Genomic DNA, 15,227 nt, shown 5'->3' on the forward strand with positions numbered 1-15,227 from the left:
TATTTTGAATTTTGGTGATTATAATATTCTTAATATATTTTAATATTATTCTGAATATGCAACAATGCATAATTTAGGTTAAATAAAAATTATACCCAGAAAATGAGATGAGTAAAAATACTTCTTCTGTATTTTAGTTCATAATTTTATTTTTTATATACTCACAAGAAAGTGTGTAAGTTAAATATACAACCCACACATTAAAAAATGATTTTTTAATACAAATTTCTAAAATCTAAGAACTGTTATTTGCTTTCAAAGAAAGCAACAGAGTGCTTATTTTTATCCTAGTAGAAGTAGGATGGCTCAGTGGACAAACAATAGGAGTGGAACTCACCAACTCCCGTTCTGATAGATCTGCAACTAAAGTGCTGCATATTCTTGGGCATGTCATTGAACCTCTTCCACATTTGTAAAATATGTAGGAAAATGCTGATAATCAAAGGAACATCATGATGATTAACCAATGAAACCATGGTAACGCCTTCTAAAAAGTACTATTTAAATTCATCTGAGACCTAGAAACAGTGATCAACTCAATAGCAATAAGCACCCCAGGTCCCATACTGGGCTTTCCCACTGTAGGAAACAGGGCTCCTTGGGAAAAACAACTGATTACATGTCTGCTGTGGGCAGTATACAAGATGAGCTAGAATATTTTGTCATACCAAACTGCAAGGAAGCTATCAACTACTATCCTAGTATGTGAAGGCTTGAACCATTTGAAACTGCAAATATGTTTAAAGTCATGAATTCATAATAATACCTTTAAAACATGTATTGGCCATCTTTGAAGAATGCTACTAAACCAATTCATTATTTTGAAAACTGGTAAAGAACAAAAAAGTAGGCTAGGCAGGGGAGAAAAAGCAGCATTTATCTTGCTTTTTCTATACAAACTGAAATACTGCATAAGCAGATAACAGATAGTATCTCTTTTTAAGATAATAAAAAATGAATGGTAGAGTATCACTAGCTTATAATTCTTAACAGTTCTTAACATATGAAACAAATACTTCATGCCTCCTGATCAAAGAACACACCACCATCTTGAAATAATCTTGCTCATCCCTTTGTCTTTAAAACAAAAAGGAAAAAAAAAAATCAAATCAAATCTCATCAAACCTGCAGTCAGACCTTTCCATTAGAAGTTTCTGTAATGATGGAAATGTTCTGGATCTGCCCTGTCTAATAGGGTAGGCATTAGATTTGCATTAGCTATTGAGCAGCACTTGAAATGTGGCTAGTGTAACTAATTAAGTTTTTTATTGAACTAAAAAAATTTTAATAGCCCCATGTGGCTAATGGCTACCATACTAGACAGCACAGCTCTGCATCCAACTACCAATTTATAACAAATCCAGAGGACAGAGAAATAACATGTTAAGCAACACCATACGGGTATATTCAGCAAAATCTATACTATAGAAAAACTCAAGGAAAAAAAACTAACTTCTTTAATAAATACATTGCAGGAAGAAGAGAAGATAGAGGGAAAACCTACAGATTTATAAAAAAGGGTTAAGAGACATATCAAACAAACTCAAAGTATAGATTTCACCTGGATCTTCATTCAAACAAACTTCAAAAACAAAGAGAAAAAATGCTATTTCCAAGATACCTGGAAATGTAAGCATGGACTTTTTTCTTTGATACTAAGAAAGTATTAATGTTCAAGTATGGTGATGCTATTATGGTTATAATCTTTAGAATACTGAAATATTCATGGATGAAATGATGTGATGTTTGGGATCTGTCTTAGAATAACATGGGAGTAAGGGAAGTAGGTAAGAATACAGATGAAATAAGTTTGGCCATGAGGTAAAAACTACTGAAGTTGAGTGGCGGGTAAATGGAGCGTCATCATACTATTACATCTAGTTTTGCAGGTGTTTTAAATTTTACATAAAATTTTCTTCAATAAGCTACTGTTATTATCTTCTTACCAATGTACATTTCACACAATGTGTACATTAATGCACCTTCATCTTAAAGGGAAAAAAAGTTTAAATATACTAAGCTTACTGACTAAATAATGAACAATACTGACCTTCTGGTCAAGAATTTCGCAACATATTAAGTTTTTCAAGATTTTTTTAAAACATAAAACTTGAGCACTTACCACTGGGGTTAAATAACCGGCAGCTTTTTAGAGATGTTTCATAACCTACTACTAATTCTTCTATGATTGCCACCTAGAGTACAAACACACAAGCACACTTTAATAAAAAAAAAAAATATATAGTTACTATGCTTGTGCAAAATGTGTTATTTACTACTAGAGGGCTAAATAAACATTCCGATTCCCCCCTCCACCTACCTCTCTCTCTCTCTCTCTCCCCCTCTCATACACACACACACACCTTCTTATAAATCTCTTAACCTATGGATAAAAATTTAAAACCATACATTTATGAAGGTGTGTTTTAAGGCAAAACTTTCCAAAAAACTTACTGGCAACTCCTTTCCCTGCTATAAAATAAAGCATCAAGCTGAACTAGAAATCAGGAAAAGGTTGGACAGAAAGAGGTAAAGTTAGGGATGATTTTTATCTTGGTTCATTTTTACCTCAATTCACATAAATAACACTCACAGTTAACATTTGCACTTCAGGAATCAAGAATTAAATACTGTGTAAAAAGAGAAATTCCGCAAGCATATGACAGCATCCACTCTCAATCTTATCACCAAGGGGAAAGCATCAGTAGAACAGAAGCATGGCGCCAAGGGTGGGTTTCTGAGATCCAGGAGAGTGAGTGGCCGTCCCAGTTCTGGTCTCTCCTGAGTCATGACTGTACTACTTACTCCTGGCTTCGTAAGAGATCTGTGAATACTTTTAATTTATTAATTCCCTTCTTTGCTTAATCCATCTGTAATGAATTTGTTACTACAGAAGCTCTCTTAAATGACCTCAACTTAACTGACTCAACAGGTTAACACCAGCTCTCTCCATCACCTCAGAAAATTGTGAGGACTGAATGGCCACAGCTAGGTTATTCTGGTGCACCCATGTTCTTCTCCCACAAGGTGAGCTACATGCCTACTAAGAGGTTTATTTTCCCAAACCTGTTTGAATTTGTTGCATTCATTATCATCATTGCAGAATTTAATTCAATATTATGTAAACTTAAGAAATGAGAACAAAAAGAAAGAACTGCTTCTATTAAGTCGAATACCATGGAAAGACTCAAAGGTAAATTAGACATTTTTTACCAATTTAGGTTTAAAAAGACAACCATAAAGGGAAAAGTCATAACAATATATATGATTCTACAATCAAGATTGCTTCACAAGCATCACGTTCTCACTGTACCAAAACTAGAAGTAAAATCCCATATTCTATCAATGTGATTTAATCAAGGGGGAAAAAAGGTGAAACAGTCATCAATAAAGCCCACCATATCTTGGACCTCTCAACAAAAGACTGGCAGATAAGTGCCATTTATATGCTTTAGGTTTAAATGTTTAGCACGTTTAATCTGTCCCGCCTTTAAGGTGTTTTTTTTTAAACCCAGCCAACATGTCTGATGCCACTGTACTTATAAACAAAATAATCTAAATTAAGATTAAAACACCCCTGGGACTTCCCTGGTGGTCCAGTGGTTAAGAATCCATGCTTCCACTGCAGGGGGCATGGGTTCGATCCCTGGTTGGGGAACCAAGATATCGCATGCCATGCAGTGTGGCCAAAGAAAAAAAGATTAAAACACCCTTTAACAAGCTTTTTGAATATTGTAACACGTAGCTGAAAGAGTAAGCTGACTTACTGGGACAGCAAACAAACTCTTCTGACAGAATTTTTTTTCTACCAAGTAAAAAGGAGAAAGATTACTAAGCTTCAACTTAGTTCAAAAAAAAAAAAAAAAATTCACTTCTGGCTTTCACCATGAGCAGGAATTAGAGAAAATATTGAAGAAATCACTACCTTACCAAATTTTCATCCCTGTACCGACTCATTAAAAAGTACACATCAGAAACAAAAGACAGAACAAATAAGCAGTAATTTATTCAGCTGAAGAGAGCAGAGGCTAAAAAGGAAGTGAGAGGCACAGAAGCATTTAAACTGCGAGCTAGGAAGACTGTTAGCAGGCTCACAGTGTGCGTACTATGTGCACAGGCAGCCGAGAACCGATTATTCCAAATACTGAGCAAAGAGATGATAGTCAAAACACAAACCAAACCAAGCCATTGTACTTTGCTTTACCTTTTCTTTATCTTTGTATAGAGACCTCAAAGTATTGAAGACTGGTGGACAACCCTTGCTGAAGTTCATCCTTAGGAACTTATCCAAACATTCTTTAAACTTCTCACCTTGGAAGAAAAAACTCCTGTTGACTTACATGTACCCAGACAACTCTAAAAATGCATACATTAAAATCTTAACATGCAGACTCATATATTTAAAACCAAGGAAAGATACTGTATATCATAACACCATTTTCATTCCTTCACAGTTATTCTCACTTACCAGATAAGAAGTTTAATGGCAGTCTTCTTGGCACCAATCCCCTGGGATACTTAGTCCAGGCCTCCTCATAAATTTTTAGTCGTTCTAACATATTAGCTGCAAACCAAAACAAAATTTTTTTTTCATATGTAATTAAAACATATATTTTTCTAGAAACGTACATATTTCTGAAAATATATAAAAATTACCATATTAAACAGAAAATTTGAACATGGGAAAAATTATTCATAATCTAACCACCTAAATATATCAACAATCATTTTAGAATACTTCTAATATTTTCATATTTTAACCTATAATCATATAAAATACATAATTTTCCTTATCCTGCTCTGCTTTAGGTGGCCTTTCAAAATCTGCCTGCTCTACTGTAGTTCCAAGAAAGGCTCGGTTATTATGTTTCCACCTACGGCTTCTCCAGTATTCTCTTCAGCCTCTCCTCTAACTCCTCTCCTCTGATTTATCTTGGAGCTTCTGGATTTATCCTCTATCTTCCATTTCTCCATATTTCTTTTATATTTTCTTTTACTCTCAGTCAAGAACTTTCCTTGTTCAATCTTTCACTTCACTAATTTTCCTCAGCTGTGGCCCCTCTTATATTTAATCTATTAAGATTTTCATGTCACATCAAGAAGTAGGTTTTTCATTTCCCAGATTCCTAACAGGCACTTTCTCTTAACTATGCATACCTCATGGCCTCTCTTCATCTCAGGCTTCTCTACGATCTCTGCTCTCCCTTTGGCTGGCACTGACGATTACCTTTCCAATGCTGGTGTTACTACAGAGGATGACATTCTTTGTACAAGGTTTCTCTCACATTTATACCAGGAATAGTACCAGGAATAGTTCACTATCAGTCTTGTGGGAAACTTCGCTTCAAATTAGACCATCCTGGCTAATAAAGACTCTGCCTTTTTGTCGATGACACGTTTCTGGGCTTGCCCTCACAAGTAGGTCCTATTCGTGGGAGAGGATGGTTGGGGAGAAGGGTGTCTCTGGACCAAGTTTACTTGAGTCCTTCCTGCCACATAGGAGACAGTGCTTCCCCTTCAGCTTGGCAACATCCACTTGCCCCTGGCAGGCCACTCTGCTATAGCCACAGGTTATCACAGAAGTCTCTCCTTTGGGGAGACATCTCCATTTCTACATTTCCCTTTCATGTTTCTGATGCTGCTATGCCTTTGTAAATTTTTCAAACTTGTTTCTAAAATTCTTTTCACAACTCTTTCTTTGAATTTGTAGTAGAAGACAGGTTTCAGAAAACGCTTAGTCTACCATATTAAATGGAAGTTCACAAATGTACTTCTATATTCAGATATTGAACCAATTCTTTTTTTTAATTAGTTTTTCTCCTGTTAACCTTTCTCTTTTTAAAATATTTATTTATTTATTTAGGCTGTGCCAGGTCTTAGTTGAGGCACACGGGATCTTCGTTGAGGCATGTTTAGTTGTGGTATGCGGACTTCTTAGTTGTGGCATGCATGTAGGATCTAGTTCCCCGAACAGGGATTGAACCCGGGCCCCCCGCATTGGGAGCGCAGTCTTACCCACTGGACCAGCAAGGAAGTTCCTGAACCAATTCTTAACCAGTTCTTCTAGTTATGATTTTCACTGAGTTAACTCAATATATATTAACAAAAGAAGCAATTAAAACTTAGAGAGTAAGTTTTAACCAATGCTACCTGGCTTGAGTGCCTTTTCCAAGCCTTTGTAATAGGCCCAGTTTTCAGGATTTCTCTCTTGTAATCCTCTGTAAACATCAGCTGCATCTCCCAAACGACATAATTGCAACAGAAGTTCCCCTGATAAAAAACAAATTAAATTAAGTATCTTCTGGTTGTAACTTTAAGTTTTCCTCAAACTTTCTCTTAAAACCTCTTCAATATTGGGAAGTGGGTAGATCTGGTATCCTCCTGAGCTCTCAATTCCCTTCAACAAGACTATTTACCATGTTACTTTATTGTCCCTCCTTTTTGAAAGTTCATGTGTAGAAATGTCATCCTCTTCACATCCTCAATTTATTCAGGTATTTTTCTAACTCCAGGCTACTCTCTCAAGGTCACTGAACACAGTCACCAAGCCATCATCTACTACTCAAGTATTCCTGACAACATATGGACAATTTCAAAATCCAAATTAATGCCCCAATCCAATACCCTAACCTTATGATGCCCTAATCAACTAGGAAACGATTGTGCTCTAGCAGCCCATAAGCATGGCCACACTGTCTCTCTTCCCACTACTGTTTTTTCTCTCTTCCAACTACCAAATATGCATCTTGCTTTAAGCTTAACTATCTTGACTTTCTTCTTCTTGTCTCACTAATCCTACCCTCCAACCCTAGAGGAAAACCGTTCCCTTTTCTTCACGCCTTTCAGCAACCTGTAGGCTCACTGCTTGTCTTCTCTGGGTTGCATGACCAATCTCATCCCTGAATGACATTAGCAGCCCCAAATATGAAAACTAATCTCAAAACCTAGGCTCCCTCATTTACCAATTTTAAGGCCTGGATCATCCCGATTGCTTGCTTGCTGTACACCTTCTCATAAAAGAAGTCAGCAGATGAGTGGACTGAGGCACTGGTTTCACTAGAAATATATGAGCTCCAAACTCACACAAGCCTCAAACACTGCTCAGGAATCCTTTTCCCTACCTTATGGGCTCCCATTCACCAAAGGTATTATTTTCAAACCAGGACTTCACCCTTGCACCCTTCCTATTATCAGATAATAAAAATGAACACTTACTGAGAGTGAAAGTGACTTTCAAATGTTTCACTTGCATTACTTAATTCAATTCTCAAAGCTCTATGAGATAGGTTACTATTATTTGTGTCACTTTAAAGCAGAGAGCATAAGTAAACTTGTCAAGGGTCTTTCAGATAGTTAACTGTTAAGAGTCAGGATTTGAACCCAAGCAATTTGGCTAAATGAGCCCATATTCTTAATGTTTATACCCTCAGTGGTTCTCAACCAGGTGCATTTTTGCCATCCATGAGACATTTAGCAATATCTGGAGACATTTTTGGTGTCACAGTAAGGGGAGCGGGTGCTATGGTATCTGATAGGTAGAAGCTACCAATGCTGCTAAACATTACACAACATACAGGAGACTTCCACCTCCAACACCTCGGTCCCAAAATGTCAACAGCACCAAAGTTAACGGTCAGCTCTACACTAACCAAAAGCCTACTTCACCAAAAACATAAATAATATTCTGCAACTTTTCTCCCCTACGCTACACCCATCCACATTTCCTTCCCTAAATCTTTATCCACCTTTCCCTTGTAGAAGAAACTGATGGTATAAGAATTAACAATGAAACTTTCTGCCTAACTATGCCCACTCACCCAAGCCAGGAAATTCCTAAATTATCCTGACTACCCACCACTAACATCAATGCCTTTTATTACTGGAATATCCAACGATGGATGATTCTACTCTTAGTTCCCTCCTATTCTCTTTATATACCCTGTCCCCAATACCTGATTCACTGGAGATATCAAAACATATTTTGTGGAACGAACTGATGGCTCTGTTTCCTATTTCACTGAGAAAATGGAAGCAACGAGAAGAGAACTCCCAAATACCCACTACATCGACACACCTACTTGCCCATACACTCTACCATCTCTCATTACTGTGGATGAACTATTCATTTTGCTATCTAAGCCCAACCTTTCAACTTATCCACTAGATCACATACCCTCTACTGTACTGCATATTCTGTCTCATTATCCAGTGAGCATAAGCAAATGCTGTAAAAATCTTCTTTTGATCCTATAACCCATTCCATCCACCACTACCCTATAGGTGTTTCCTATACAGCAAAACTACTTGTATGCATCATTTATGCATGCTATCTTCAATTCCGCTACTTAAATCTCATTTAAATCTACTTGATCTGTTTGGGCTTTTACTACCCTCCTTCCAAATGTTCAGAACGTTTTTCTGTTAAGGTCATCAGTAACTTCCAAATTGCTAAATCCGTGGGTCAATTCTGAGTCCTCAGCTTGAGCTGTCATTCTTCCTCACTAATAAAGTTATAAAAATAATAAAACAAAACAATGTACTTAAGAGTATTTTGAACAATGTCACGTATTTCCGTAAAGAAACTGAGGCTCAAGTCTTGCCCCTCATCATTTAGCTGGTTAGTAGCCAATGAAGGAACTCAAACTAGTTTTTTCAACCTCATGATCTTTCCAATAAGTCAGAAACCTCCTCCTTTATAACTAACAGACTGCTAAGGGATGATCAACTCAAGTGCGAGAGGGCTGTCTTGGACCCACAGCTCACAAACGAGCTCCAGGCGCCTGAGACTTCCATTCTTCTCGTGCCAGCAGCACTATCCTCTGCTGAAAAGTCCACCAAGCAAATGGTGGCTGCACCCACTGTGCACGCAGAGAGCACACTTTCTAGTGTTCAACATGAAGGGAAGCCAAAGAAACCTGAAACCAACAAACTTCAGTCGCCTGGTCTCGCAAAGGTGAAGGAATATTTCAGATGGCAATTCTTAGAAAGTACTCATATTCTCAATTACTGTTATTTTTCTTTCACTTTCCAGAATCAGTTCCTCAACTTTTAAAACTACAAAGACTCCTTCTTCTCAACCCTCTAATAAACGGCAGAACTGGAGATCTTTATTTAAGGATCTACCCATCCTCCTACCCTAATCCACACATATAAACCCGAATCTCTGGTTTCAATTCATGTTCTATGTTCAGAGGGACATTCAGATAAACCATAAAGAACCCTAGGAATGTCCCAGAAGCACTTTAGTAAAGACTGATTTATCAATATATATTACTGACAATAAAGAAATGTGTTGTACACATTCAGTTTCACCAATAAGCAGTTTCTAAGAAAATCCTCTGTCTTATAAAATTGAGCAATTGCCTCCAGTGTCTTAATCAACTCTACAGTATTTTCAGATCAAAGATACTTAAAGAGAAAATATTGTACTGAGTCACTTCATTCAATGATTTATTGTTCACAATTTTTTTTCCTATAACAATATCCATTGTTTGAATGTGTGTTTTCCCACATTACAAATTATTCAAAGTGCATGAGTAAGAAATAGATTTTGACATCAAATCAAGAAGTTGTGTTACATGCAACTATCAGTAGCAACTAGATTTTTCAATTTTGCTCTTTGTCATAATTAAATACCAGAATAAATTACACTCTTTAAAAAAAATACCTTTGGTTTCTTCTACAGCAAGTTTATCACAAATCTGCTTTTCATAGGTACAAAGATGTTCCAGAGCTTCTCTATAGAGACCTGCTTCCCGAAGAACTTGATTCTGATATAAAAGGAGTTCACTATATTCATAATCCACTTTATCAGGGGATGTCTATATATGGATATAAGGAATACTAACAGTAAGAATTTTGTTTTCATATTAGAAAATTGTTCACACACTCAAATACATACAAGAAGTCAAAGGATAATATATGATGGACAAAATTTATTTTTTTTAAATTCCTAAATATCTTTCTAGGGAGTAACTAAGTAAATAATGTCAATAATAACTTATAACCCACTGAATAAAATAATCCATTAAGTCCTTACATATAATAAATAAATAGGGGAGAAAGGAAAGCTCTTACTTAAGAATAGAATGTCAAATAAATCTAGAAGGAATAAGACAGAAAAATCACCATTCTGAAACTATCATAGGAACAGTTGATTCAGGCAAGAATCGTAATCAATGAATGCTAAAACTAGTGGTGAAAGTTTGATGAGGAACAGACTATTCATAAAGTCTCAAATTGTTTATTAAATACAAAGAGAAAAAAATAGCAAGTTTATAGTGAAGAAACCTGGCAGACACCACCTTAGTCAAGTAATCAAATGGAACAGACACCACGTGACTCAATGTGGTGAACTAAGAAGGGCTTGAAATCACTTCTGTAGTTTCCTGCCAAAAATGCATAACAATATCTAATAATGAGGAAACATCAAATAAATCCAAATTGATGGACATTCTACGAAAGTACTGCCATGACTCTTCAAAACTACCAATGTCATGAAATACAAAGAAAGCCTCTGAAACTTCCAGATTAAAAGAGACTGAAGAGAAATGACAACTAAATGTAAGTTATGGTTCTAAACTGGATCCTGAAATGGAAAAAAAAAGTCCTAGAAAGGATATAAACAGGTCGATTAGTAAATTTTGAATATGCGTTGTGGATTAGATAATAACAGTCTATCAATGTTAAATTTCCTAATTTTTTGATAATCTATACAGCAGTATCTATAGATTTGACAGCTATAAAGTTATTCTTAGGAAATACCACACCAAAGCACTTAGGAGTAAAAGAGCATGGTATCTACAATTACTCTCAAATGTTTCAGGAAAAAAATTAAATAGCTAAGTAAATATAGAGACTGTAAGTAAATGTATCAAATATTAACAATTAGTTAATGTGAGTGAACTTCTATATGGCGTTCTTTGTACTCCTCTTGCAACTTTTCTGTAAGTTTGAAACTATTTCAAATAAAAAGTAAGGCTATATACACTTCTTTCTTTGAGTTATATTAAGAATAAGACCTAGTTTACTAGGTATGACTTCTGGTTGTTACCTGTTGTGTTTTCCTAAATTCTTCTAAAATCTTTGCTGCCATTTCATAATCTTCTAATAAATGGTAAGCAATAGCATAACCAATCCACGATGCTCTCTGTGCAGGTCGAAGCTGAAGTAATTGATATCTCGTTTCCTTTAAGAGGGGAAAAAAACACTTCTTAGTTTTACAATGAAAGTAAATGCTTCTTAAAAAGATCATGTTCGGGCTTCCCTGGTGGCGCAGTGGTTGAGAATCTGCCTGCCAATGCAGGGGACACGGGTTCGAGCCCTGGTCTGGGAAGATCCCACATGCCACGGAGCAACTAAGCCCGTGCGCCACAACTACTGAGCCTGCGCGTCTGGAGCCTGTGCTCCGCAACAAGACAGGCCGCGATAGTGAGAGGCCCGCGCACCACGATGAAGAGTGGCCCCTGCTCGCCGCAACTGGAGAAAGCCCTCGCACAGAAACGAAGACCCAACACAGCCAAAAATAAATAAATAAATAAAATTTAAAAAAAAAAAAAAAAAAAAAAGATCATGTTCATTTACCCCACAACACTGAGCAACCTGTAACACAAGGATGGAAATCATAACAGAAAATAGTTTCAAACATCCACATTGTGTAGCTTTACAGAAGCAAAAACGTATTTCTTAAGAAGCACAATGAAGCTTCCAAGATAATCTTGTAATTTTTTAAAAGGTTAAGACATGGTACCCTTTATTACTTACTGACCTACTTACTCTAAGAAAAGAGGACATGGGGAGGGGGAAGGGTAAGCTGGGACGAAGTGAGAGAGTGGCATGGACATATATACACTACCAAATGTAAAATAGATAGCTAGTGGGACGCAGCTGCATAGCACAGGGAGATCAGCTCGGTGCTTTGTGACCACCTAGAGGGGTGGGATAGGGAGGGTGGGAGGGAGACTCAAGAGGGAGGAGATATGGGGATACATGTATATGTATAGCTGATTCACTCTGTCATACAGCAGAAGCTAACACACCACTGTAAAGCAATTACATTCCAATAAAGATGTTAAAAAAAACCCCAAAACCTATGGGATGCAGCAAAAGCAGTTCTAAGAGGGAATTTTATAGCAATACAAGCCTACCTCAAGAAACAAGAAAAATCTCAAATAAACAATCTAACCTTACTCTTAAAGGAACTAGAGAAAGAAGAACAAACAAAACCCAAAGTTAGCAGAAGGAAAGAAATCATAAAGATCAGAGCAGAAATAAATGAAATAGAAACAAAGAAAACAACAGCAAAGATCAATAAAACTAAAAGCTGGTTCTTTGAGAAGATAAACAAAATTGATAAACCATTAGCCAGACTCATCAAGAAGAAGAGGGAGAGGACTCAAATCAATAAAATTAGAAATGAAAAAGGAGACGTTACAACAGACACCGCAGAAATACAAAGCATCCTAAGAGACTACTACAAGCAACTCTATGCCAACAAAATGGACAACCTGGAAGAAATGGACAAATTCTTAGAAAGGTATATCCTTCCAAGACTGAACCAGGAAGAAATAGAAAATATGAAGAGACCAATCACAAGTAATGAAATTGAAACTGTGATTAAAAATCTTCCAACAAACAAAAGTCCAGGACCAGATGGCTTCACAGGTGAATTCTATCAAACATTTAGAGAAGAGCTAACACCCATCCTTCTCAAACTCTTCCAAAAACTTGCAGAGGAAGGAACACTCCCAAACTCATTCTATGAGGCCACCATCACCCTGATACCAAAACCAGACAAAGATACTACAAAAAAAGAAAATTACAGACCAATATCACTGATGAATATTGATGCAAAAATCCTCAACAAAATACTAGCAAACAGAATCCAACAACACATTAAAGGGATCATACACCATGATCAAGTGGGATTTATCCCAGGGACGCAAGGATTCTTCAATATAGGCAAATCAATCAATGTGATACACCATATTAACAAATTAAAGAATAAAAACCATATGATCATCTCAATAGATGCAGAAAAAGCTTCTGACAAGATTCAACACCCATTTATGATAAAAACACTCCAGAAAGTGGGCATAGAGGGAACCTACCTCAACATCATAAAGGCCATATATGACAAACCCACAGCAAACATCATTCTCAATGGTGAAAAACTGAAAGCATTTCCTCTAAGATCAGGAACAAGACAAGGATGTCCACTCTCACCACTCTTATTCAACATAATTTTGGAAGTCCTAGCCATGGCAATCAGAGAAGAAAAAGAAATAAAAGGAATACAAATTGGAAAAGAAGAAGTAAAACTGTCACTGTTTGCAGATGACATGATACTATACATAGAGAATCCTAAAGATGCCACCAGAAAACTACCAGAGCTAATCAATGAATTTGGTAAAGTTGCAGGATACAAAATTAATGCACAGAAATCTCTTGCATTCCTATACACTACTGATGATAAATCTGAAAGAGAAATTAAGGAAACACTCCCATTTACCACTGCAACAAAAAGAATAAAATACCTAGGAATAAACCTACCTAGGGAGACAAAAGACCTGTATGCAGAAAACTATAAGACACTGATGAAAGAAATTAAAGATGATACCAACAGATGGAGAGATAAACCATGTTCTTGGATTGGAAGAATCAATATTGTGAAAATGACTATACTACCCAAAGCAATCTACAGATTCAATGCAATCCCTATCAAATTACCAATGGCATTTTTTATGGAACTAGAACAAAAAATCTTAAAGTTTATATGGAGACACAAAAGACCCTGAATAGCCAAAGCAGTCTTGACGGAAAAAAACGGAGCGGGAGGAATCAGACTCCATGACTTCAGACTATATCACAAAGCTACAGTAATCAAGACAATATGGTACTGGCACAAAAACAGAAACATAGATCAATGGAACAAGATAGAAAGCCCAGAGATAAACCCACGCACCTATGGTCAACTAATCTATGACAAAGGAGGCAAGGATATACAATGGAGAAAAGACAGTCTCTTCAGTAAGTGGTGCTGGGAAAACTGGACAGCTACATGTAAAAGAATGAAATTAGAACACTCCCTAACACCATACACAAAAATAAACTCAAAATGGACTCAAGACCTAAATGTAAGACAGGACACTATAAAGCTCTTAGAGGAAAACATAGGAAGAACACCCTTTGACGTAAATCACAGCAAGATCTTTTTTGATCCACCTCCTAGAGTAATGGAAATAAAAAAAAAGTAAACAAATGGGACCTAATGAAACTTAAAAGCTTTTGCACAGCAAAGGAAACCATAAACAAGACGAAAGACAACCCTCAGAATGGGAAAAAATATTTGCAAACGAATCAACGGACAAAGGATTAATCTCCAAAATATATAAACAGCTCCTGCAGCTCAATATTAAAGAAACAAACAACCCAAGGAAAAAATGGGCAGAAGGCCTAAATAGACATTTCTCCAGAGAAGACATACAGATGGCAAAGAAGTACATGAAAAGCTGCTCAACTTGACTAATTATTAGAGAAATGCAAATCAAAACTACAATGAGGTATCGCCTCACACCAGTTAGAATGGGCATCATCAGAAAATCTACAAACAACAAATGCTGGAGAGGGTGTGGAGAAAAGGGAATCCTCTTGCACTGTTGGTGGGAATGTAAACTGATACAGCCACTATGGAGAACAGTATGGAGGTTCCTTAAAAAACTAAAAATAGAATTACCATATGACCCAGCAATCCCACTACTGGGCATATACCCAGAGGAAACCGTAATTCAACAACACACATGCACCCCAATGTTCACTGCAGCACTATTTACAATAGCCAGGTCATGGAAGCAACCTAAATGCCCATCGACAGACGAATGGATAAAGAAGTTGTGGTACATATATACAATGGAATATTACTCAGCCATAAAAAGGAACGAAACTGAGTCATTTGTTGAGACGTGGATGGATCTAGAGACTGTCATACAGAGTGAAGTAAGTCAGAAAGAGAAAAACAAATATCGTATATTAACGCATGTATGTGGAACCTAGAAAAATGGTACAGATGAACCGGTTTGCAGGGCAGAGGCTGAGACACAGATGTAGAGAACAAATGTATGGACACCAAGGGGGGAAAGTCGCGGGGGGGTGGGGGTGGTGGTGTGCTGAATTGCGCGATTGGGATTGACATGTAGACACTGATGTGTATAAAATTGATGACTAAAAGA

The 15,227-nt window shown here is 36.7% G+C and overlaps 1 protein-coding gene across 2 annotated transcripts in view; it reads right to left on the bottom strand.

Moving 5' to 3' along the window:
- The window catches only part of NAA15 (N-alpha-acetyltransferase 15, NatA auxiliary subunit), a 75,997-nt gene that overhangs the window by 30,165 nt on the left and 30,605 nt on the right, over positions 1–15,227 (bottom strand). For both annotated transcript variants that reach the window (XM_061191960.1, XM_061191959.1), the window contains exons 5-10: positions 11,054–11,188; positions 9,668–9,821; positions 6,151–6,270; positions 4,469–4,564; positions 4,205–4,311; positions 2,123–2,195 (exon numbers count right to left, since the gene is read on the bottom strand). In XM_061191960.1, coding sequence (XP_061047943.1) covers positions 2,123–2,195; positions 4,205–4,311; positions 4,469–4,564; positions 6,151–6,270; positions 9,668–9,821; positions 11,054–11,188 — 685 coding nt within the window. The remainder of the gene's footprint in view (positions 1–2,122; positions 2,196–4,204; positions 4,312–4,468; positions 4,565–6,150; positions 6,271–9,667; positions 9,822–11,053; positions 11,189–15,227) is intronic.

This window comes from Eubalaena glacialis, chromosome 5 (assembly GCF_028564815.1).
Source record: "Eubalaena glacialis isolate mEubGla1 chromosome 5, mEubGla1.1.hap2.+ XY, whole genome shotgun sequence".
NCBI classification, from domain to species: Eukaryota; Metazoa; Chordata; class Mammalia; order Artiodactyla; family Balaenidae; genus Eubalaena; species Eubalaena glacialis.